The following is a 25,132-nucleotide window of genomic DNA, read 5'->3' as shown; positions in this document are numbered from 1 at the left end:
AGAAGATTTATTCTTTTTCTGGAACGCACAACTACGGAGAGCCTCTCTACTTTTCCACAAAACAAACAAAACTCCCTGGTGGCAGCTTGATTTTAGATATCCATCATCACCATTTGCCATTTGGTTTTCCTGAAGCCAGTTACAGTCAGGGACCCCAGGGATCCCATTCTGAGGAAAGAATATCTCCCTCAAGCCCATTAATTGGGCCATGTGTTATATTCTGGGCACTCCAGTTTTGCTTGCCCATACACTGGTTGAGATCACACAAAAGCCAGCATGGAAGCCAGCCTGCATGCCGATCACAGCCACTGAGTAAGGGAAAGAAACAGAGATGTCTTGGAGGGATAAAGGCTGTTATGAGTCTCTCTCTTGCTCTCTCTTATGTTGACCTGCTGATGGGGAGAGGGGGGAGTTACTGCCCTTGCCCCAAGTGTAGTGGATGCTCTGGATGAAGACGCCACTGCCACAGTCCCTCATCACCACTGTGGCCTGTCCTGCAACAGTCCAATCAATTGCCACATTGCCAATTTTGTTTTAACACAAACTGTCTCATCATTGACTGCTAGGTAGGACACACTGTCTAGGAGAGATTTCAATGCAGAGAAGAGAAATAAAAAATGTAAAGTAGAAAAACAGGTGGCACAAGCCTCATTAAAACAATACATCATCTCCTGGGAATCCCATGGGGATCTGCTGTTTTCCAGTGGATACAGAGCCTCTGAGATTAACACTTTCAGATTTTTCTGTTTCTCTCTCTTTCCTTATCACAACTCTCTTCTGTTTTCAAAAGCCTTGTGGTATGCACTTCATCTGGATATGCCTCCTAATAAGGATGTGTTGGAGATATGTCATAAGCACTAATGGACACCCAGTCCCTCAGAGCACTGGCCAGATCCTCCTTATCCAGTGATTTGCAAGTAACAAAGAAGCATGGTCAAGCCCAGAAGAGTTTCTGATAGAAAGACAAAGTGGGAGTGTTAGAAAAGCAGGGAATATATAATTAATATGGATATAATTCCAGTAAGGGTTGAGATGATGAACCACCAGGAGATATTATTGGCCCTTGATGTAAGGTTCTTATCCATGCCCCCCAGCAGCAAGCTAAATGTTTTACTATTCCACTTAAAAACCAGGTCTAATCTTTAGGAAGACACTAGAAATAGAGGGCACCTGTGAAGTTTTTCTTGTATCAAACTGACTCCCAAGCAAACATACGGCAGTGAAATGTGTTTATGACAGAGGGGAAGAAACAAACATAGAAAGGACATTTAAATGGCAGGATAAGTCTGTGTCCAGTGCATGTAGCACAGCACACTCTGTCACACTTCAATCACTGTGGGATCTGGAAGCAAAAGTTGTATTCATGCTGGGTTGGTATTTAACTGAGCTCACTTGAACCAAGCTTTCAGCAAGCACATATGACAGATTTATATGTGAATCTTCACAGAGAAAAAAATGACATTCATCAACCTTCCATCAGAGCACTTGACATTTGAACAATTGATTCTGATTTAACAGTGAAAAATGCCACTATCCATACAGAAAACTTGCAATAGGATTAGAATCCAAGTTGCTAACAACCCCAACAATGGCTCTGCCAGTTAAGCTATTAAACATTTATGTAGTACCTTAACTTTGACTAGGCTTAAAGAGATTAAAAGACAATCCACATCCTGATGAGTTTAATGAAGAAGAGACAAAAGATGAGTTGGATGAATAGGAGCCAGAACAGAGAGATGCGAGCCATTAAATTGCTTGAAAATTCTATAGGTTGGGCAGATTTTAAGAATAAAAGCAGCAGGAACTGATGTGGATTAAAGACATGTTCCACTGGCTGGAGACAATACAATTAGTCTCACTTTGCCCCAGGTAACCTAGAGCTCACTTTGATATGCCTAAGAGTAGAAAGTTGATCCAAATGCCACTGGATATGTGTTCACATAATTAAAGAGGTACACTATAGCCTCTGGCTGAGTGAGGTGTTTGACTTCTCTCTGGAGTTAGGGCAGGAACATGCTCATCAGCCTTGTCAGACAATTGCCCTTAAGTAGGCCACTATTGCCTTCATAAGTATATTGTTGTCAGCACTGGATATTCACTGGGTATAAGCACTAGGTGGAAAGAACGTCCTGGCAGGCAGCAAGATCACAGCCTCCCTTTTATATTCCTATGGAGCTCTAACTCAACAGGAGTTCTGGGGATTTTCTAGATTTGTTATTTCCAAAAGCAGCCTACCCAGGCTGCCCCTGCTTTCATGGCTAAGAATACTTTAATTTCCAGATGAAATGTATTCCTTACCAATTTATGACCAACTGTTCCAGTGCTGACATTGTCTGTTAGCTCAAATTTTTCTTTTTTTGTCCCTGGTGTTTACTCCTGATGGATTTATATAGGATAAACAGATCCCTTCTCAGTCTTGATTTTACCAGGTTCAACAAGCCAACCTGTTTTAGTTTTCATATGACAGTCTTTCCACTTCCCTGGTCATCTGTAGCCCTTTTCTATACCTAGTTCACCTTGCATTCCTCATGGTGGAACTCAAGAGAGGGAACTGTTACACACCATTGCAAATATCCTACCCTGGCCTTTCACAATGGCAAGGATACATCTTTATCTGATGGAAAAACTGATTCTTACACCTCCCTTTGCCTCTTTACTGGTGGACAACAGCATGCAGCAGTGGCTAAATGGAATTAAAATTTCCCTATGTCGGAAATTTTGCAGAAGTTTTGGCAGAAAGAATAATCATTCTGTTATATCTGATGTTTGTTAAAAAGCTGGTAAACTCTGCAGAAGTGTGAATATGGCATATTTTCGTGTATTAGTTCATTTTAATAATTAGTTATCCTACGATCAGCTAATGTATCAGGCCTTCCTCTTCCTTAGTCCCTTCCAATTGATATAATCCCAGTTTACAACAGATTGATTTTCTCCTATCAAATTTTTCTCACTTCTATTATTACAGATTTAATGTTCTTTCTCTACAGTATTTCTGATTCTTTGTTGCACTGAGGCCTCCCAAATATATTATTAGTAAATTTTCTTAGCCAACTCCTGCTTTTTGTGCCAAAGTTAATGAACATATAAATAAGATTAGTCACAAGAGTGACTGTTGGGGAACTTCATTAGTAATTTCCTTTCATCTTTCTCCTTCAACACTGCCTGATGTGTCTGAGTTCCTGGGCTCCTCAATTCACTTGCCTTTGCTTAAGCAGTTGGTTTACAAAAGTCTTCCTTCTGAAGTTTGTTGCAGACCTATTTTAAATCATCTTTTCATTTAATTTTCATGAAATAAACTTGTTATCCATGAACCTGAAGCTATTTCCTATTATCAGCTCTGCTATAATGTCCTCATGACTTACCAAAGCCAAGTCTAAAACAGCACCATTTCCTGTCACTCCAGTAAATCTCTGCTGGATATTTTTATTGACTAGAAATGCAGGAATATCTCAGATGTACCAATAACAGCATCAGTTGTTCTCCAACCCATTTCCTGATGTTAAACTTTCCCTTAACAACTACTGCAGTAATAATTATTTTTCTAATAACATTACGGAACTCTCTTGGCAGCAGAATAGGATTCTGGTGGCATATGGCATGCTGGCAGTGGTAATCTTTAACCAAACTCAGAGTTCTGCCGTCATTAAAACATACTGCTACACCCTGCCTTTTCCCGAACAGCAGCTACTGGCTTTAGAGTACCCATGACTGCTACTGCAGGATAGATACACTGTTCTAATTAACTCATTCATATCCTCGATTAGTAGTTCAAGCTCCTGCACTTTGCTGCATAATCTTGTCACATTTGCATATCCAACTTTTTGTCTTTTCCTCCCTAGTTACTCTTTCACCAATACCTTGCTTCACCTAATGCTTTCTTTCCCTTTGCTGACCATTGGCCCACTCTGTGATAATCCTTTATGCACTGCCATGTCCAGATTTGCCTGATTATTCTGTTCCCATGTACTCAGGCAAAGCTTTAAGATTACACAAGTGCTTCCTAGCCTTTTCCTGGTGTTTCTTTAAGGCTCCTCTTATCAATGAGGCCAACACCAGTGTTTGCAATAGTGCTGCAGGTCCTTGGGTAAAACTCGTCTACTGAGAAAATCTCTTCATTATCATATGCCAGTGCTCAGACTTCCTTAAATCTTGCTCTAACATTAGCTGTCTGCTCACCTTCACTGTCACTCATTCTGTAGGGGCTAGAGCTATTTCACTGAACACCTGAGCATCCACTTCTTTTAGAGCCTTCCCCAACATGGCATAGTCACCCTCAATCAGTTCCAGCAGTGTCCTATCAATATCCTTTGTTCTGATGTGAAGGACAACTAGGGTACTGCTTCCTGCTCCTATTTGGAAATTTTCCCAGCTTAGATTCCCATCTCTTATCCATGATCGGAGCAGAAAACACACTATTCCTTTGATCTGTTTTTTGTAAGGTTCTTGAGTCTGTGTGGTACAACAGTGGCTCAAGTTTTGGAAGCAGAACAGTGTGGATTGCTGTCCTCCTGGAAGCATTAGCCTTGCAAGGAAGCGGTGTATTGTGCTAACATGATTCTGCTTACAGAACCTCAAAAATACTGCTCAGAAAGAGCACGAGTATTTCTGTGTGAACCTCTACAAACCTAAACCCCTCCACCTCACAGTAAAACAGCTCTGTCTTTTCCTGGTCATGGTCTGAGCCTCTGATCCTTTCCCTTTTGCCCACAGTCATCCTGTCTTCTCTCCTTTTTTTACAGTTCTTCTACATTATCTTCATTCTTTTTCTGGCCGAGCCTTGATATTACCTTGATAAAAGTCTGCAGAGGTGAAAAACTATGCCTTCCCTTCGAAAGAGTCTCCACCCCATCCCAAAACACAAGGCCCTTGAATGTTTGTAGGTTGGTTCTCTGAGCAGCAGGGTCACACTGACAAATTGCTCTGTGAGTTGTTTGAGCTGAGCTGGCATGCTCAACCATAAATATGGAGATCTGCATATGACGGCACTAGCACCACACCATACTTCAAGCCCTGGATACAGCATTTTCATTTTCCATCAACAAAGACTCACCTAATTTTACTTGAAGTGGGGACGGCTTATAGTTCATGGCTACAGTCTCTCCCTCTCTCGTATCACAATCTCTGTCCGAAATTGATGCAGCTGTTGGATCCTGTTAAGAAAGAAAATGAAACAAAACAGAAGGGTTTAGCTAAAAGAGTTAAGCAGTCATTTTTCTAACCGGCTGTTAGGGGAGTCCCCACCTACATTTGGAGGGAACAGAGAATATGTTTGTGTTTCAAATGACTGAAATCTAGGGGCAAAAGACAGAATTTTGGAAGCACGTTGCATATGCTCTGAAGACCCCTGGAAATGTCAGCTTTCAGCACCAGACTTACATGATGGATGATACTGCGAATATAATATGGAGGGGAGGGTCACCAGTTCAAATTCAACCTGGGCTGGCAGTAGTCCAAAACCATTTTCATGCAGTGACTATTTGGTCTGTTGGTATGAGATGCATTTACAGTTTCAGCCCAGTTCCAAGTGGACCAGCCAACCTTACGATTAAAACTAAAAAGCTCTTGACTAGCTGTGTGAAAGTCCAGCTCAGAAGGAACAAAGACTGAGCGAGTAGGAAAATTCAACCTCCAGTCCCTCTTGGGGAAGACTGAGGAAGTTTGTACTTCCCATGCTAGACCTGTTTTGTGGCTGAGACGATTAATTTCAGTATCTGTCAACACAGCACCTTACATCACCACTGAAATCCTCCCTAAAACAAAAGCTCCCAAGACACAAAGCCTGCTCCAGCAGGCCTACCTGCAGCCAGTCTAATCCAAGTAGTGTTGTGCTCTGTGGTATAGTCTCTCTCTGAATCCTCTAATGCACAAGTTACCAATTCAGGCAGTTCCACCACTGATAAAAATATTAAAGTCCTTTCACTGAAAGCTTCAAACACGTTAGAACTGCCTATATTTAGCACCACAGCAAAAATTAAAATTGGTTGTCAAATGTATCCACTACTTCCCACCTAGAAGCTAGAAATTAAATTGAAGATATGTATATATGCATGTATATATATATAACCATCTCATTTATAATAGGTAGCTGTACAGGGAAAACATATATCCAGTATTAGGTCCAAATATCTGAAGAAACCATCACTTCAGAAGAAATGGAAGAAACTTTCAGAAACTACATACTAGAAACACTATTCCAAGTTGCCTAATTAAGATTTTGCATTTCTCAGTTTCTAGACTTTGCATTTACAGACTTTCTTATAAAAATGCACCCCGCGATTTGGCACAGACCCCTGTATGCAAGAAGCCAGAGTTTCAAAGCAAGGGACCATGCCTCTCTACTCTCAGCAAAAAAATCACTCAGTGAACTACTGTCCCTTCCTCCCCAGGGCCTTCTCTTTGCAGTGCACATTAGCTCTTTATAGTACACTGTGCTTATGAAATAAAATATGATTTTCAAATTAGACTCTCTTTTCATAGAAACTGGTCAAATAACATGTGTAGGGTGGTAATGTTTTACCACAACTCTGCTCCTTTGAATTCTCCAGATGACTTTTTTTGACAGTGCTTAAAAAGGACAGTGCTTACAAGACTTTACATTCAACGATCCAAAATAAATAACTTTTAACCACACGGGATTTTTTCCCTTAATGCAGCCACTGCTGTGAGGAATGTGGCAGTTGTTAGGTTAGAGCAGGTTGCAAACAAATGAGGTAGTCTCCACGAGAACACAGTTAGGCATAAATGATGAATCACATGAATTTTAAGTTAAAAGTTCTACTTTTATGAAGAGGAATATCAGATCTTTAATAACACTGAACGACTGAGCAATAATACAGCAGTTGAAATTAAATGAAGATAAAAGTGAAGTGTGGCACACAGAAAAAAAAAATCCCAGCTTTACATATGAAAATGAGGAGCTCTACTATCTACTATCACTCAAAGGAGAGATTTGGATTATGGCAGACAATTCTATGAAAACATCAGCTCAGCACTAAACAGCAGTGAAACAAGTCAGAAATCGGGAAAGGAGCAGAGGTCATGCAGAAAACCTCAACAGCGCGTACACAGGAGTGTGCCTGCATCTTCAGTACTTCCCATCCTCCTGCCAACCCAAGAGCAATATACATTTTCATACATTTTGGTTTGGAACAAGGGGCCCAGGATAATCAAAGCTGTGCAGTGTCTTCCATTAGATGACCAACTAAGACTAGGACCCTTCAGCTGGGAAGAGACAGTTGATGGAGGATCTGAGAGGAGTCTAAATAATCCTGAGGGGGATGCCAATGTGAATGAGGATCAGCTCGCCTTTCTTTTCTACAACACAAGACCGAAATGGCATTATCAAGTGGCAATTAACACAGCAGCAGCTGCAAACCAACACCGTACTTCTCCCTGTAACAGATGACGTAGTACTGTGGATGCTAAAAGGGCCTCGGGAAAGGGTGAGATAAATGAATGGAAGAAATATCCATCAAGGGCTATTAAACACGAAAGCACTGCTTCTGGCACAGGCAGCCCCTAAGCCACCCATCCCTGGAGGCTGGACGGTGAACTGGGGGGCAGCACTACAGCTTCACCCTGTTGTTGATCTCTTGGAGCTAGGACACTGAGGTAGGTGAGACCTTTAATCTGAGCTGAAATGGCCATTTTTATTTTTGGTGTCAACCTCTTCTATGATCTCCTTTGAAGACTGGTTCTCTCAGCATCTTTGTAACATGGGATCGGTCTCTCAAATACACCCGGTTGAAGGGGCTGTACCAGAATTCAGGCTGCATGAAAGGATGTTCCTGGGAATGGCCAAATCGCAGGAAAGACAGTGGTTTCTCAGCCATGCCAGAACTTTGCTGAAAGGGATGTGTGAGGTGGTCTAACTGGCAGCCCATGACTCGAGCCCACGCTTCCAGCATGAGTACCTTTTCTCTGATGCTTTGGGAAAAGGCAGGATACAGCTGTTTTTAAAGAGCGTGACTCCAAGAACTGGATGCCTCCTTGCAAGCCCTTGAAGCCACAATCTGCTGTGTGCAGGTTGCAGGAAGGCACGGGAGTAGAGATATTATGGTAAAGGACACGGTGCGATGGCTGCATGCTGCCTTCCTCACCTCCGTGGTCAGGCACTCCGACCTGTGAGCTCCCCCATGCAGGGAGCCCACAGCCAGCATTTCACATGGCAAGGAGGAGGTCTGGCTCCCTGGACTAGCTCACATTTAAACTGTTTATGCTTAAATCCCTTTAAATTGAAAACAGCCTCTACTCAGAAACTGATGTGCTGACAGAGTAGCATCTCCTTGTGGGTAACCTGCCAGATATATTAGACGTCAGTTTGCATGGAAGATGGAAGTGGGGGAAATGTTAAGCGCCTCTGAGGACCTGGACTCCGGTCTTGGGCTTGCTCTACTCAACTGAAGCTATCCCTCGACTACGTAGGAGGCCTAACAACTGGTTGAGGCTGCACCCCTGACTTGGACATCAGGTAAGGTCAGAGGGATGAAGGAAACACCAGCAGAGCCCATAACAAAGCCAGTCTACAGCAGGAATTCATTTCTAACATTTGCAATGACACTTCTCCGCCTCAGCTCTGTGAAGTGCACCTTCATAGCAGACTCGAGTGGGAACACGTTCCTGCCTCGCAGCAGATGTATTACTAATGCGAAGGGATCACAGAGGTACCACTGAGTCTGAGCCACCATCGTGGCAGTGCACAGGCCAGGCCCTCTCCCTCTAAAGCTTAAAATGGAAGTAAAAGGAAAACTGAGCTGGGCCAGAGACAGTGTCCCTAAAGCTAGAGTGTATTTACCCCAGCCTGCGAGCGCTGAAGCCCTGTCATATTTCCTATCCATCACTTGTAATACCTTCTGCAGCAACGCACAAGACTCCATAGTAACAACCCCGACTGCGAGAATGACAGAATTCCCAGGGTAGTTCGGCTGGAATTGCCTCTTTAAATGAACACACTTTGCTTTTGTGCCTCCTGAACGCGTGCATTTTGCTATATATATCTGATCTACCCAGAGAAAAATTGACTTGACTAATTAGGCTTTTGCTTGTGAATGCCTATGAGCACACTGAGATTTCACCGCGTGCTTTTGCTATTAGAATTTACTTTGTGATTTTATTTTATTTTTTTACAAGCCTCCCTAGACTGAGGCATTCAGCTGAGACCCCAATGTCAAAATTATAGCTATGCGGTGTGACCAGTCCCAGGCCAGATGATGGGATTTCTCTCTGCTCACTAGGTGGAACACAACACTCCCAATCAAAAGGCAAGTGCCGAGCTGCAGCTGCAGGGGCTCTAAATGGCTCTGGGAATTTAATACATTTTAGTTTTTTCTCTTCCTGAGCCCTCCTTATGTCCTTGTTCCTAGGGAAAAAATACATTCAATCAGGCCACGGCGAAAATGTTTGGCTGGGGCCAGAGTTTAATCAAAGTTTTCTCCCTACAGGCTCACAGCTTAACTAGGCATGGACAACCACAGCATCCAAATGGCGGGGCAGTTCCTGACTAGTTTGGCTTATTCTGTAGGCTTGGCACAATGGAGCTTGAAAACTCTGCCCTCCTGCTAGTACAGCAGCGTCCTACCGTGTGTACAATATGCCATTTCTGAACATCAGAAATTAGTTCCAGAGAGCCTTCATGGAGCAGAAGTAGTGTGAACCCTTGGTATGGATAGGCACAGGGAAAAGCCAAAACCACTTAAATCAAGAGTTTAAGGAATATGGGACTCTCAGTGGGGTTTTTCTTCTTTTCCCATTTCCCCCCCCCCCCTTCCCTTTTTGCAGTACTTACCAAGAAACGCAACATTTGCGGTAATGTACCAGGCCAATAGTCTTTTTACTGTTATCACCATCTGCCTTTCCCAAAAGCCCAGGCTGACCGTGGTGGGACATAACACCAAACAACTGGCAAACTGGGCAGTGTTTTACCCTGAGCAATGGAGCTGGGCTCTAGGTACAACCACACCCTCACAGCACCTTTGAAAATGCAACTTCCTTCCCTTTCCTTCACAGTCCTCTGACATCTTGCAAGCTTAACAGCCCTCTGCCTTCCACCCTGTAACTGCCCCAGGACCCCTGTGCACGAGGAAGAGAGTTGGTGCACACAGTTTCTGCGGCTTTCAGCTGCACGTTAAGTATAGCTGAAAACAGATATCTCTATCTGCCCACCCTTCCCAATCCTCAAGATCAGTCATGTTTATAGCCACAGAAAAATGCTCACTACTCTGGTCTCTATAAGAAATTCTGTTACCATCAAAGCAGATGGTTTTTGATAAGGCAGAGGGAGAAGATTGCCTTTACCCTCAAATCTCAAGGAAAGATCTAATATATAGGGCTTTACCCATCACTTCTCTATACAATTGAGATGCATTGGCTTGATTATCAGGAGCTGAATCACTACAAGCTGAATACTCATTACTTTGTTTCCCCCAGTACCAGCTGATGATGTGCTTGCTCTCCTCCGCTGCTCAGCTTAAAGACCCCGGGAGCCTTGGTGCCAATGTCTGTGCGACAGCCCACAGCGAGTGCTCGCAGCTCAGCAGGCTCCTGCTTTCCAAAGCTGCCCATGTGGGTCACACGCTGCAGACAAATGCTAACAAGAAAGGACAGGCTCAAGTGTTTTGCTTATTTTTCAAGTCAAACATGGAGTTTGAAAATTTGATAAATGTTCTGTGCACGAGCAAGTGACTCAGTAGTGAGAAACCATGTGTACCCCAAATACAGGGGGTACATTCAGGTCACCGAGGGGTTTCTGTCATTCCTGTGTTGTCATCCCAGACTCCTAGGGTAGGAAATTGTTCTCACTAATACATATCTATGCCTTCAATCTCTTTGCCCCAAGAACAGAAAAATGGTATGCCATTTGCACATTCACTCTGCCTCAAGCTGTAATGCAGCTGTAGACAGCAGGCTTTCTGGGGAAGGGACCTTGACGTGCATAGGCGGGTATGTATAAGCACACTCATACAGTGCTTTGGACAACAGGCCTCTGCAGCCTCTAAGCATCACTACAGTACAAACATTAAATGTCTATAAGCACGGAGTGTTCAGAAAAACACCGGGAACCAAGACATACATAGTCAATGCGAAAAACAGCATGAAAGGAGAGGCACAAAGGATATGAGAGTTACAGTGCATCAAGTTGAACAATGGTCAGTAATGGCATGTTTTGCAAGAGAAAGGAAGGCAGTCAGAGGGGGATGTCAGGCGGGAATGTAACCTGCAAACCTCACAAAAGGCTCTCCCATACTCTACTCCGCATCCCACAGGCCCCAGCTTAAACATTCAGTTTTGGAGCCCATATTTCAAGAAAATTGTGATCCCCTCAGCTCCCCCAAGGATAAAAGCTGGAAGTTATGACCATCAGGGAACACTGGAAGAACTGAGTTGTTTTGAGAAGAAATGGGAACACTAAGGAGGAATGTAACAGCTGTCTTCAGATATAGAAAAGGCTGCCACCAAGAAAAAAGGAGTAATTTTCTTTTCACGTTTCTGATTAAGAGAACAAGAAATGAGTACCTTAAATTGCATCAAGGTTGCAAGGAAATATATGGGAAAACTGTACAAAAGTAAGCCTGAGGAGTTGCTCAATTGTGTGATGAAGCCGTGGAATCCCTATTCCTGGAGGATTTCAAGCCCAGGTCACAAACAGGCTTGTCAGGTAGAAAGTCAACAGAGGTGATCTGCTCTTGGGGCAAGGTGATCTGGCTTTGGAGCAAGGTGATAGGGTCCATGATCTTGGCAGCCCCTATTCAGCCCTCCTTCCTATCTTCCTCTATTTGTTAGTCTTACTCAACTTCTTCATCCTTTTCCTCCTGGATATAGATTCATTTTTGTTGCCAGCTAACTATGGTCCAGCATATAGTTCTTATGTATTTGAAGACAAGGATTTGGTTTTGGTTTGGATTTTTTATTATTTTCTTGTGGAACATTTAATAGGTGTGGAGCAATGATCTGAGTCTTAGTGAAATGGTTTTAAATAACAGAAAAAGCTTCAAGAGCTCATACTACTTTTGTGAATTCAGATTCTAATGTAGGCCTTTGGAAAAATTCTCAAATTCTAGAGAAATTTCACATGTATATGAAATATGAAACAAATAAGGATATACAAATTGTCTTATTGAGTCAGACCAGAGGTCCAGTAAGCTCAGTATAAAACTGTAGAACTCATAAGCCAAACGCTTGGTTAGGAAGAAGCAGAACAGCATGGCAGGGGTAGGTTTCTACAGCCCTGACACCTCCAAGTGACAACATAAGCAAAGGCAGACCTTGTATTTATGCAAAAGAAGATCTGGGAGGAGAAATGACTTAGGGGAATTGGTAAGAAGACATGCCTGCACACTTAGATAAATAGTAGGCCAGAAGTGAGTGGAAACAGTCATCTACAGTGGCTGTGAGGTAACCTATGTTCTGTAATTTTTCTGGTTTACAGCAGACAACACTCAGCTGACAAAGCAACTAATGCTCCCCTGACCTAGGAGTCAGCAGTGCTATGTTTCTGAACAACTCTCAAAGACAAAATATCCCTTTTATGCTCCAGCACTGTTTTTCAGGGAATCAGCGCTATGGCATGCAAATGCACACACTGAGTCTGCCCTGAGCACAGGGAAAGGACTTCGGTACTCAGAGTTCGGCCTAGAAAGACTGCAAACTCTTTCAAATAGTGAAGGGGGACACTGATGCCAGGACACTGCACTAAGCCTGCAGTATCCTACCACTAATCCATCCAGGCTGGGGCAAGCCATCCTGCAATACCCTGCCAGCCTCTCTAGGACCCATCCCAGATGGAATGACAGAGGTCATATACATCCAGGCTCCAATCTTCTCTCTCCAACCTGCCCTCAGGATGATCTGCAGTGCCCCTAGCCACTCTCTCCCCCATCCATCTTCAGAGAAGAGGACTCTGCTTCATTTATGCAGAACACCAGGTTATCCTGGGAATAAGAGGTTTTCCGAACTTCCCTATCCACTTTCAAGGACTGTAACTGGCCTTCACTTCCGTCTCAGTAAGCTGAAATAGGAAGGAAGCATCATTTTTCTGAGTCTTGCATGTTCAGGCAGCTCCAGAATCACAAGGTGACCAAAGCAGCAGGCTCCCAGGAAGCCACGGTCTGCACTTTGCATCAACATGTGCACACTGCTGGATTCAAAACACTAACCACTTATCTCAGCATCGCCACCTCCTACCTGAGTGAAAATAAGTGGCATTTTGGTGACACAGCGAATGATGCACTGAAATACATTGAGAGCCACTGACTCAGTTTTAAAAAGCAATAAACAATTGCTTATTGACTTTCTACTAGCTCTGCCAATGCACCAGTTACAACATTTTCTTTCCTCTGTTTTGAGCAGCTGCTGAACAGATCTTATTTAACGGTAGAAAATTAGGCCTGCAATATCCACTACAGGATCCAGGTTTTGAACCAGATCCATTTATAATTATAAGTCAAACCAGCATCTGAAGTCATTATTTTTCAGTAACTGAAAAGCCAGCAGTGTTAACATTGCTGCATGGTTAAAATGTCAAGTCTTCTTAATTCAATTGCAGCAGAATGGAAGAGCATATTCAAAAGCACTGAAATTACATTGCACCCTGCATACCTGTGAGGTGGAGCTTAACTCCCTGGAAGGTAACGAGGACATCAGCTCTTTGCTTTGCTTAAAGCGGGTACCCAACAGAAGCGCAGGCCTACACTGCTGTGCTGCAGTGCTTGGGCTGAAAGGCTCCCTCGAAACCCTGGCAGGGAAGAGACTGCCTGACTTCCCTTTCAAGCTGAACAAACTGCAACAAACAGAAAGGCATAAGCAGTGGAAAGAACACAAAGTTTTAGATGTCTGTTTTCCTAATCAAAATGGTATTTGCGGCACTGGGAGGAGAGTCTCTCTCTTTTTTTTTAGATGATCACGTATGTCTAATCCTAGGACTCTGATATAACAGAGGAAGTGCCAAGTCAGTAAGTATACAAATAGTTTGGGAAAGCAGCTGAGGGACAAGAAAGAAAAATGGGAGTAATTACATGATTCCTCTTAGATTCCCCTCAGAGAAACCAACCGCACAAGCAGCCCCTGGTCCTTTCCTTTCAATCATGACAGAGTATATTTAACACCGTATTTCCCTCCAGGCTCTTCTCATGCACATAAGCACCATCACTATTATCACAGCCGTTTATAGGTTTGGCATCTTGTGCTAACTTTATAAGACTTAAATTGGATCATTAACATTGCAAATCAGAGAAATGCCACATTGCACTCCCCACTGCCTGCAGCCCACCGGCTGGCATGCAATAACTATTTAAAAGCAGCCATTAACTGAGGTATGTTTTCAGGATGCTTCAATACCAAAACATTTCCTTCCCTGTAAAGGATGCACATAAGTGAGGGCATTATGCCTTTCCTTTTGCCCCTCTGATTATACAGCCTTAGATCTGAGGTCCAACATGAGCCATATGGGTCTTCAAGGCAATAAAGCATCAAAGCATCACAGAGAAATTCCTTAGGGGCTGTAATAAGAGCCAGTTTAGCAACTGGCATGTGTCCAAACCAGGATCCCTCTCAAAACCTCCCAAACAACTTTAAAACTGCTCTTTAAACCTCAGCTCATGAGGGAGGAGATCCTAAAAATGATTACAAGTTAAGGTGTGTGTCAGCCCAAGGTCACAGTGTGGAGGGTGCAGGCGGGAACAGGACTCTGGGCTCTCGGCTACATGCTCTAGCCATACCCTACAGAAAGCACCAATGCTCTGCACGGCCCTAGGGCTGCCCAAGTGAGACCACAGCAGGATCTGTTAGTGACTGAATTCATGCTCCTTGGTTAGTGTTTAGAGCTTCTTCCAAATGCACATCCCATCTTCACTACTCCAAGGCCTTAAAGGAGCATCACCAAGAACAAAACTATTTTAAAAGAGTGCATTTTCCACCTGAAACAAAGACAACCAGAGACTCTTCTGCATGGCAGGGAGGAGCTGTGGTTCCTTGCCATGGATGGCTAACACCCAGAGAAACAAGCTGGGAAAGCGCAAGAGAAGTGGTGCCATCACTGGTGAAATGCCACGTTCATGAGCAATGCAGAACTGGCATACCGAGCGTCTCTTGCCTCAGGCCTCCCTGCATAAAGCTAGGCTATTCCAGCTGTACATGACAGATGAGACCAAAGCTTGCCTGAAGGTAACACTAAAAATGTTGGCTGGCTCTGGCAGGTCTTGCAGAGATGATGTATTCTGACAAAAATGTCCCAGCACGATACAAATGACGGTAGGAAAGTCCAGTTCCAGTGACATAAGTTCCCTCCAATGCCCTGGAGATTGGACAAACATTTTCATAGGTCATGCACTGGATCCAACATGGCAAATCCTGCCTTGCTAAGCTTTCAGCATGTTTGGCAGTGAGAACAATAGCAGGAAAAGGCCAGGATGGTCCCACATCCATACCTTTCAACAGACCAAGAGCTCCAATCAGTGCGGCAATGGCACAGTTATTACTAGCATACCTCTGGGGCCACCTATTCTTTTCCAGGTAACAGTTAGGACCTTTTTTTAAGAAAGGCAGCTGATCTTTGACATGTTCAACTCTTATACACATAAGATGAACGAGGCCTTGCCTTTTGCATCTGGAATATTCTGGCCTCTTCTATACATTCCTTAGATCCTTTTCTGAGCTGTTTGATTGCTCCTCCTGTTCACTCCTTTTCCAGTAATCACTCTTCAGCTTTCCTTTCTCTAGTAAATCTCTGCCTTTCTGAGAGTGCAGGTGTGTCTGGCTCTGCACGTACTCTGACTGATGTCTTAAATCAATGGGGAGACCCATGCAACTAAAAATGCCATCTGTCAACTGTCAACTTGATGTCGGACACTTCTGGAATGAAAATGAAATACGTGAGAAGTGCAAAACCTTTTTTTAGCCTCTGGATTTGTGTCCAAACCATAGGGTTTCTTCTCCACTGCACACCTAGTTTGCATTTGCTAGACCTGTAGCTCTTCAATGCAAGGCATCTTGGGCAGGCTGCTGTCTGGACAAGCTGAGTCTGTAAGCCTCCAGTTTCCTTGGCATGCTCTCACAATCAAGGACATGGAGGGATCTCATGAGGACTTTCAGCAGGGAATCACCATGCCTTCCTTCAACCACTTGCACAAAACTGGCTCAAGGAAAAGGAGAAGTCACCAGCACGGAAATCTCAAGGACTCAGCACCCTGGGAAGGCTGCACAGCAAAGGCAAAAAGTCAGGAGGCTGAAGGGAAGAGCAAATACATGTGTATTTGTTCAACACCAAAGCAACCTCTGCCCCAGGAAGACACTGAGAAAACAGAAGGAAGGAGAAAGATTGTAAAGCGAGATCTAAACAAAGCCCTGAAGGAGCAGCGTGGAAACCCATCACTCCTGAATGGAGATTTCAAGAGTCTTCTCAGAAATAATGAATGCTCAGTGGCTTTCAAAACTGTTTAACAAAACTAAAAACACAGACTCTTCCAATGTAACCCAAAGGAGGAACAGCTGGCCAAGGCTCACACACCAACCATGTTTGTCATGCTGCAGACAGGCAGAGATCTCAGAGGTGGACACCACATCAGCCTGGACAGAGTGGGGCACTGCACCATGGAGAGCGAGAAAGCTGTGTGCTGCTGGCTTGCTCTACTGGGAAGAACGTAACCCTCTGCTACTGTCTGGCCAAGCCATCTATGTGTATATATATATTTATGTGTGTATATATACATATATATATATATATGAATATATATATTTTCAAGGCCACAGCCCATGATTCTCCCCAAGCTTTTGTATCCTTGCAGCACTGCTTCCCAACCCCTTCTCCAGGCTGAAGAGTTCAGAGAGAGATTTGGCTGGTAACACTAACAGCCTTTGAGAGGACAGCGTGATGCAGGCAGCAATGCTCTCCGCTCTTCTCCTCACCTTGCTGTGCTCAGCTCGGGCTCTAGTTGAAGGTCATCAGCATGTTGCCCTGCACCTGGTTTGAGAGGTCGCTTGCCCATTCTGCAGAGATGGATTCCAGTAATAATATGTTACTGGTTTCTCTCGCTGAGTACAGAAAATAAAGCCGCCAAGCAGAGTGCTCAGCAGCCTCTTCCTCTTCAGCGCAACGCTTTGAACTTCTCCCAAGAGATGGAGAGCTCAATCATCCGATTTCCATATTTATAAGGAGAGAGTTTCTGTTTAGCCAAGCTTGTGACAGAAATAACCTTGCAAATAGCAGCAGAATCAGCAGCAAGGCAAACACGTCTGAGGGGAGGGGAACACGAAGGCTGGGGGCGAGCTCAAATCGCACTCCACCCTGGCAAGGCTTTCAAGCCATGTGCAAGAAATTCTGAGGGCACAAAGCATTTCAGCTTTTAAAAAATCACAGCTCACCTCATGCCTCCCCTGGCTCCAAGTCTGCCTCTCGGTGCCTAATTAGCATGCAAGGGGATACAGATTCTCCTCTGATAAAATGCTGTTTGGCTCAGTTCTCCCTTGATACGTTTGTATTAGAAATATCCTCATTATGCGACTAATCAGGGAAGCCAAGATGAAGGCACAGGAGCTGACTTAAAGGGAAATCGCTGATTTTATAAATACAGCTTATGAATTAGTTTGTCTCCAAAGACCAGACATGATGCTCCCCTGCCCAGTACTGAAAGAAAGTGCAAAATGAAGATCCCTGAAGAAAAAACATTTTTATTTCCGGAAGCGGCAGCTTTTATCTTCTCCCCTATGGAAAGCAGGGAAGCTAAGCTTGTTCCTCTGTTTCCCTCAGCTATCGCAGGGTTTCGGTTTATTAGCCGCAGAGGGCTGGGAGATGATGACAGCCCTACACAGCCAGCTGGGGCTCAGCTCGGCAAGGTGTTCGGCAGTCGCGGTGCTGCCAGACACTGCGGATAGGACGTGACAAGCACGGCCAGTATCTTACCATGTTCAGGTTGAACCCAGTGGTACACACAATACCTGCCACGCTCCTATGTGGCCCCTGAGAAGATAGTTCAGTGCTGTCATCTTTCACGTGACGCAGCAAACGGAGCAAAGACCAGAATATGACTCAAATACTGAGATAAACTTGGCTGTGTGAAAATTGTTTGAAATACTGGCAGCCAGACTCCATCTAATAGCATGAAGAGAGCGTTTTTAAAGAGGAATTCATTTCCCTCCTGCAGTGGAGCTGGTCTCCATCTGGCTGCATTTGGGTGCAGCCTGTCTGCTCAGCCTCCCGTGGGCAGCACCAGAGAGAGAGATCAGGCCGAACAGCTTCCGCCTCAGTTCTCCTTTGAAGGCAGCCCCTTTTATCAGCCTAAACCAAGCCATCTGGCCCTGGCCCCCTTTGAGGAGATGCACCATATTGCCAAGCACGAGAGGAAACTCCCCATGAGGTGGGAACAGGAGGTCAAGGAAGCTCATTGCATGCACAAAAAGCCAAATCGGATCACCTTCACCCTGTGCTTGGGGGAAGCCGTTTCTGTGGGTATGGAGATGAAAGGGACTGCAATGATCCGAGCTCCCAGGGACAGGCTCAGACACATGCTCTCTGGCTCCTGCTGTTTATTCAGGTCCCCCTGGGCCACTCCTTCTGTCACAGAGACATGAACCAAGCCCAAAGCCCTGCACTTGGGCTCCCGAAGGCCTCGCTGGAAGGCAGACTGCTATGAGCCATAGAGGGTTCGTTTTGTCTGCTTTTCTCTCTGATCAAATCTGCTCATTTTGATAGGCTTTTTCATTTGCCAAATGTCTCCTCTGTGGGCTTAAATCTTCTACTCCAGAAATTTCTCTCAGCCTGATCTAAAATATACATACTATATATATTTCATATTTTTAATACACACACACGGCCAGAAAAAGCCGTACAGGACTGTAAACACTACAGGACATAGCTGTCAGCAGACATCTGTGATACCACGCATCTCCACGCTCTTCCAGGGTTCGTGCACACAAAAGACAATAGTCTGCTGTTGCTGTTACTCTCCCAATTGGCCCCTGATTGACTTGGCATTAAAATCCTAGGAGATCCCTTGCAATCAACAGAAATCAATGGGATTTAGGAATCTAGTTGTCTCCAGGGCCTGGTCTTAGCTAAGGTTTGTGGCACAGAGCTGAGCACTCTCAGAGTCTGCCCCAAGCCATGCTGGTGCTGCTGTGCAAGAGCACGACAGAATTTGTTTTTATTCCATTTTCCTCTGTTAAAATGGCAGGGAACCTAACTTAGAAAGAACGAGCAGGGCTGGTTAGCCCAGCTCTCAAATACAGCCACTGCAGTCTAATTTGAGCCCCTTCAACCTATGTGCTACAAAACAGTCTTTAAGGACATACTCATGTAGTCCCTTTTCCTCAGATAATTCAGGGGACAGGATGGACCTATGCCGGAGATGAATGAAGTAACAGAAGCCCAAGTACTTGATTTCTTGCAGAAGTTGCAAGTTGTGTCAGGAACAGGGGAGCAGAGCGCACAGGAGGAAAGACGATCTCCTGGTTATGCAACTCAGGGCTGTCCTAGAGAACCGGGACCTTTACTTTGGAGTTCATATGTGAAATGTGTCAAACCTCTTCAACCAGATATCCCCCAAAGCGTCACTAATAAGGTCTCCCTCCTTTGCCGGTTCCTGGCTCATAGCCTTGCGGTGCAATTTGCTGAGTGCTTGCAACTGCTACCTAAGTCAGTGGAGCTGTGCAAAAGGCACAGCTATGAAAAGGCAAAAAGCTATGAACCAGGAAGAAAAAAACCCAATCATCAGACCATAGGTATGCTGCAGTGAAAATCCAAACGATGTTCGGGACTTAAGCACTACCTGTCTGAGCCCTTTATCTGTCCAGCCACATGATCACATGAGAGACTGTTGGAAGGGATCTTGAGAGGGCTGGGAGGATCTCGTGAGGCTCTCATCCATCCTCTCACCTAGCAGGAGGGCTGCAGAGATAACCCAAGAGTTCGTGAAGTACTCAGACGCTATCTGTAGTGCCAAACCCTACAGAACAGCCCACAAAATGATTTGTTTGGCTTGCAGATGGAATTTTGACTAGTGTGCAGTAAATGAGATGTAGACACCCTACAGGAGCAATGAGGCTACAGCAAAATACAAATATGGTGCTTGTGAACTGAACCCTGTCCATCTGAAGAGCGAAATGGCCTTGGATTACATAAGCATGCACTCTTGTAGCGCATTAAGTCCAAATCAAGCCTTTTTGGAGGCTTAACTTAGCAGTTTTTATGCATCTTTTCATTTTGCGTGTGCTACTGGTGTGTCCTTCTTTAGCCAGTAAGCTTCCCCTTCCCCAGCTGATGTACTGGTATTTATTAGTGTACCGCCTTGTAACCCTGTTAGATTTTCTGCCAGTATCAGCCCCGCTGCACATACGGCCATTCTCTGATGATAGCCGAGAGAGTGGGATCATTAACTGAAATAAGTGCAAAGAAGCTACCATAACAAATCAGACCAGCAGCCTCATCATGCTTTAGCTCAACCTTACCAAAAGCCTGCTCATTCACCCAAAACAAGGTAGTATTTGGGAAAGCTCCCTTTTAAGCCCTGATAATTAGAGGGCTGCCAGAAGTGCTGAAACACAAATGTCTGTATCCCTTCCAGACTGTTTATTTTTACTTTAATATAGATCCTGGTATTCTCCTTACTCATTAACTCTCCCGTTCTGGTAAACGGTGCCTTGTGCCAGTGGGTCCATAAGCCGTAGGGGAATGGTTCTTGTTCCAGCCTCTCTCAGTCACCCCACTAAATCAGCTTTGCAATCTGCGTCTTTCAGTCTTCCCGAGTGTTCTTAATATCTTGTGTTCTGGAGTAGGAGTCAGGACGTCCACTAGACCCTTATCTTCTTTTTCTGTCTCCTTTATTATTTTTCCTCCTTTTAGCATGCCTCCTCTTATTTGCTTCTTCAAGGAGAAATAAATGCAGTATTTTCACTATCCCTTTCTTTCTTGTTGCAGAACCCCAAATTCTTCCCGATTCTGCAGTAGCCTTTTTAGGATGGGTGATCGAAAACACACCCAATGTCCCAGGTAATGTAATACTGAACTAAAATGGCTTCACAGCATTTTGTTTACTCTCTACTGCATTTTAATCTCCCTGAACTTTCGTTTGCCTTTTAGCCTCTGTGGCCACACTGCACACATGGCTTCACTGTGTTCCCTGCAGTGATGCTAAGTTCCTTTCTGTCTCAGCTTTTCTATCTTCCTTTTCATCTTTCAGGGTGTTTTGCAAGAGAGGCCTGAATCATTAGCCCCTATTCTGTAGTTGGGAAAACGGAGATCCAAAGAGGTGAAGCTGCTCAATGCAGCAGCAGCGGCAGAGCTGGGTCCTCCTCCAGGGTTCTGTCCCCCCAGATAAGAGCATTTTCATAAATGCATTTCTACTGAATACAATTGATAGCATGCACCAGAAAGCAATAACTACCAATATTACACTTCAAACTGCACTGTAGGGGAATGAAAGTGGTCAGGAGCTGCAGTTCCAGGATTATATTACAGTGCTGAAAAGTGATCCCCTCCTGCATGTATTTGACATTAAGCATAAAATTGCATAAACAAATCAAGTCTCACAGGTCAGAACTGTTCCCCAGACATTTTAAAGATCGGGTTCAGTATACAGGCTTGTTTCTTTTTCCTATCACTTTCCTTTTCCAGCCAAATGTTTTTCCAGATTTGCCCTATGAACTGCTTCATGCTTTTCACTCCATTAATTTTCTCAGGAACTTACTCCTTTCTCATTATCATCCAAACCACTGTAATTTGGACAGAGCTCCCCAGTGTTTGAGTTATGTCACACATCCCTGATCAATGTAAAGCATCCTGTCTCTACTAATCTGTCACATCAGACAATTCCCCCCCGCCATGAGTCTCCTTTCTATGAGGAGCTCTCAATTAAAAGGATAAGACCAACACATGATCTTAAAAAGCAAATAAAAATGCACGACTTTCCTCTGTATCTTCCCCGCAAGTCCCTTCTCAGCTGTAAAGTCTGAGGCTAGGTCATGTTTGTGTCCCTTTCTTTTCCTGTGCTTAGTGTGTATGGAAGAGACCAGCACAGAGTCAACAGAACATATAAACAGGATCTTTACAAGGCTTTCAATGTAGTTTTTAAGTTGCCTGTAGAATTAATACAAAGGGGAGAATCACAAAGTCCTCTCATTACCACTGAAGCCTCTTAGTTTAATGAGGATGACTTAGAAAATAAATCCAAATGCAGGAGAGAGAGTTCACACAAAGTTTCCATAAGAAAGGTCCCTTGAGTCTAGTTCCACCTCTTTGTCTTCATGGTCTTCAATTAACACTGCGGGTGGGCACAGAAACACTTTCAGCTCATTATTCTCTTTTCAAATACTGGTGGACCTGAGATATCAAGTTGAAATAGCCCTTTGTAGATATTTTAATTGCCATTAGCATTAACACGACAGACATGGGGAAGAGTTACTGTCTTCCTTACCTATTAGTTCCATCTTTTACAGGGTAGAAGCAGCTTTGTGCATTAATTTAAGGTTTGCAACATCTGTGCTATGAGAAAAAGCTATCTGAAAGTGTAAATCTTGAAAGCCATGAAAGATTTAAACTGAACTTGGGCACTTGACTTCTAGAGGCACAAATCAGGAATGTTACTGGCTCAAATATCTAGAAGTCTTCCAAAGAAATAAAAAATGATAAATAAATTTGAGTCTTTCCAGATGATCATCCTCATTATCTGGCTATACGAGATAATGGGAGAAGCACTGAAGAAAGCTTGTCATTAGCTGTTAATTGAAGGCACTTTCAGAAAGTGCCGCTTAAACCTTGAAAGATAGACTGTCTTTCCAACCGCTACCTAATATGTATGTTAGAGCTGCATTAAAGCAGTCTCATTAGGTCCCTGCCCCCAGCACCACAGCTCAGAGAGAGCTTCTGATGCTTTAGATGAAATTCGCTTTTTAAAAAGCTCATCTACATATAGCCTAACCCTTGGGCATATCTTCAGCATACTTCACTGCATACAGATCTATCTAAGCTGACGCTCATGTTGTACAAACACAAGATATCTAAATGTGTTGTAATGACCTTCAGAAAAGGCAGCAGGGTCCTGGCCCCTTACGATGTATAATCACATAATGTACTGATGACACAAATCATAACGATTAGCCTGTAAGCTAAGTGCAGCTATCTCAGGACATGATTTTAGGTTCCCTTGCTCTTTACTGCTCTTTCACACTCTCTCTCTTCCTCTTACTATCTCCCCCTCCTTATTCCCAGACCTTTTATTTTCACTCTTAAGTAGCTCATGGTCCACAGCTGGGAGCCCATCGGTCTTGAAGAGGGTCTCCTGTTGAGACAATCATTCCCATGTGAGACACCTCACTTGCCACAAACAGCCAGCACTCTAACCCACCTGTAACCTACACTCTAATACATCACAACTTGGAGGCTTTCAATTTACTTTGAACTAGTTACACTTCCATTTAAACTCTTCTCTGTCTACAATCATTACATTGAAATAAAAATCCACCTCATAACTATTTTTTTCCAAAGCAACATTTTCAATCTAAGTTGATCAGTGTCATATCTGGAAATTGGGTACCATCACAAGAGCTTGCATGAAGTGCCTGCAGAGCTCTGGCTTTTAATTGAGGGGTGTGATGTGGGGTGAAGCCAAGACAGCACAAAGACGTGGCCTAAGCCCAGAAGAATAGGATGCACAAACAAAAACAAAGTCACAGCCAGAAAACCCCAGGAACAACTGCTGTGTTTCTTCTATGCCACTGGGACCAACAGTTTAATTGTCATCTGTATTTCATCCAGTTGGTACAGACACTAGAAAAATATTATACGCTAAGAATGACATTAAGACTGTGTTTCATGTAATCATGGGACAGTTGGTGTACATCTATCTTGTCTCTCTCCAATTTTTATGTCTGTACTTCTGCAGTATTTGCAAACATTTGAAGCAAAACAATGTACTCCGCACTGAATATACACCTATGCTTACAGAGAAATGCAATTCACTTCGTTTTCCCACCTCAGTCATTTCTGAGTTACCAAGAAGCTGTGAACTATTTCCTGTTTGCAGGAGAGCTAATAGACTTTAACATAGCAGAATGAAATTATTCTGCTCTTACTGTATGCAAAGTCCCTACAGAATTGCTCTGAGCAGAAATAGATATTAAATTGCACAAACAGTACAGTTTAGGGCCATTTACTCCAACTGCTTCAAGGGCCTTTCAGGTATAACTACTCCCCTAACTATAATGGGGTAGGACTCACAAAATTTGTGACTGCTTTTTACGTTTCCAAAAACATCCGTATGGCTGGTCTGAACTAAGGTTTGAGTTGCCAGTTCTTAGCTCCAGCTTTTACATCAAGCAAATTATGCAGGTAGCTGCCTGCTACAGTTACGCCCATGATAATACCGAGGTGCTGACAATGATCATGTGCAAAGGGACAACGTGTGGCATCTTAATTACATCGGAGCCATGCCAAACAGTTCTTCATTTACAACCATGCCCAGCACCTTGAACTCAGATGTTCCTGCTCATCCTGCATAAACATTTTAGTAACTGTTCTATATCTCCATCACACCTGTGGGTATCCATTTGCCTTGACATGCCATATTTTAAACTCAGAATTAAAAATTACACCAAGCAGAATAGCAGCTAGTATTGTGGTTTACACGCAGCCAAGACACATCTCACAACAGTGTGGCCACGCAAGAACAGAGATGCTGAAGTTGCATTCTTCCCCCACTTCAGTTTAACTCCAGTAAAAGTCTCCAGTTCCTGCCACATCTGGCAACTGCTGGACTGTATGGCTTCTCCTGAAGAACACCAGTCCACAAAGGTCTTCAGAAATAGCGTAAGTCTGGTACCACCAGTACAGACTACAGGAGACAACTAGCATGGTGAAGGAGTTTTCTTATGGGAGAAGAATCCAGCCCAGTAACAACCAACTAATAGAGTTTCTTATTTAGCCACTGTAAAAACAACGCCCTGTTTCTTCTGTCAGCTTGACTCCTTGAGACTTCTACCTGGAGAAGATCAGTAAAAGATACAGTTTGTAAAATCACTAACCAGCCACATCTGCACAGAAAGCACGAACCAACAGAGGCAGATTAACACAAAACAATCTATAATGACAACTTGAATACAGCTCTCAGCTATTCAGATGAGTCTCTTCCTTCAAATGCAATGCCTTCTTCCT

General features: G+C 43.8%; 1 protein-coding gene across 3 annotated transcripts in view; it reads right to left on the bottom strand.

The window, feature by feature from the left end:
• LOC135324300 (protein FAM219A) overlaps nt 1–25,132 on the bottom strand; it is a 102,414-nt gene that overhangs the window by 40,533 nt on the left and 36,749 nt on the right. For all 3 annotated transcript variants that reach the window (XM_064500264.1, XM_064500265.1, XM_064500263.1), the window contains exon 2: nt 5,051–5,150. In XM_064500264.1, coding sequence (XP_064356334.1) covers nt 5,051–5,150 — 100 coding nt within the window. The remainder of the gene's footprint in view (nt 1–5,050; nt 5,151–25,132) is intronic.

The sequence above is a fragment of the Dromaius novaehollandiae genome, chromosome W (genome assembly GCF_036370855.1).
Source record: "Dromaius novaehollandiae isolate bDroNov1 chromosome W, bDroNov1.hap1, whole genome shotgun sequence".
In the NCBI taxonomy this organism is placed as follows: domain Eukaryota; kingdom Metazoa; phylum Chordata; class Aves; order Casuariiformes; family Dromaiidae; genus Dromaius; species Dromaius novaehollandiae.
The sequence above is the reverse complement of the archived record's forward strand: the minus strand, read 5'-3'. Positions and strand labels throughout refer to the sequence as shown.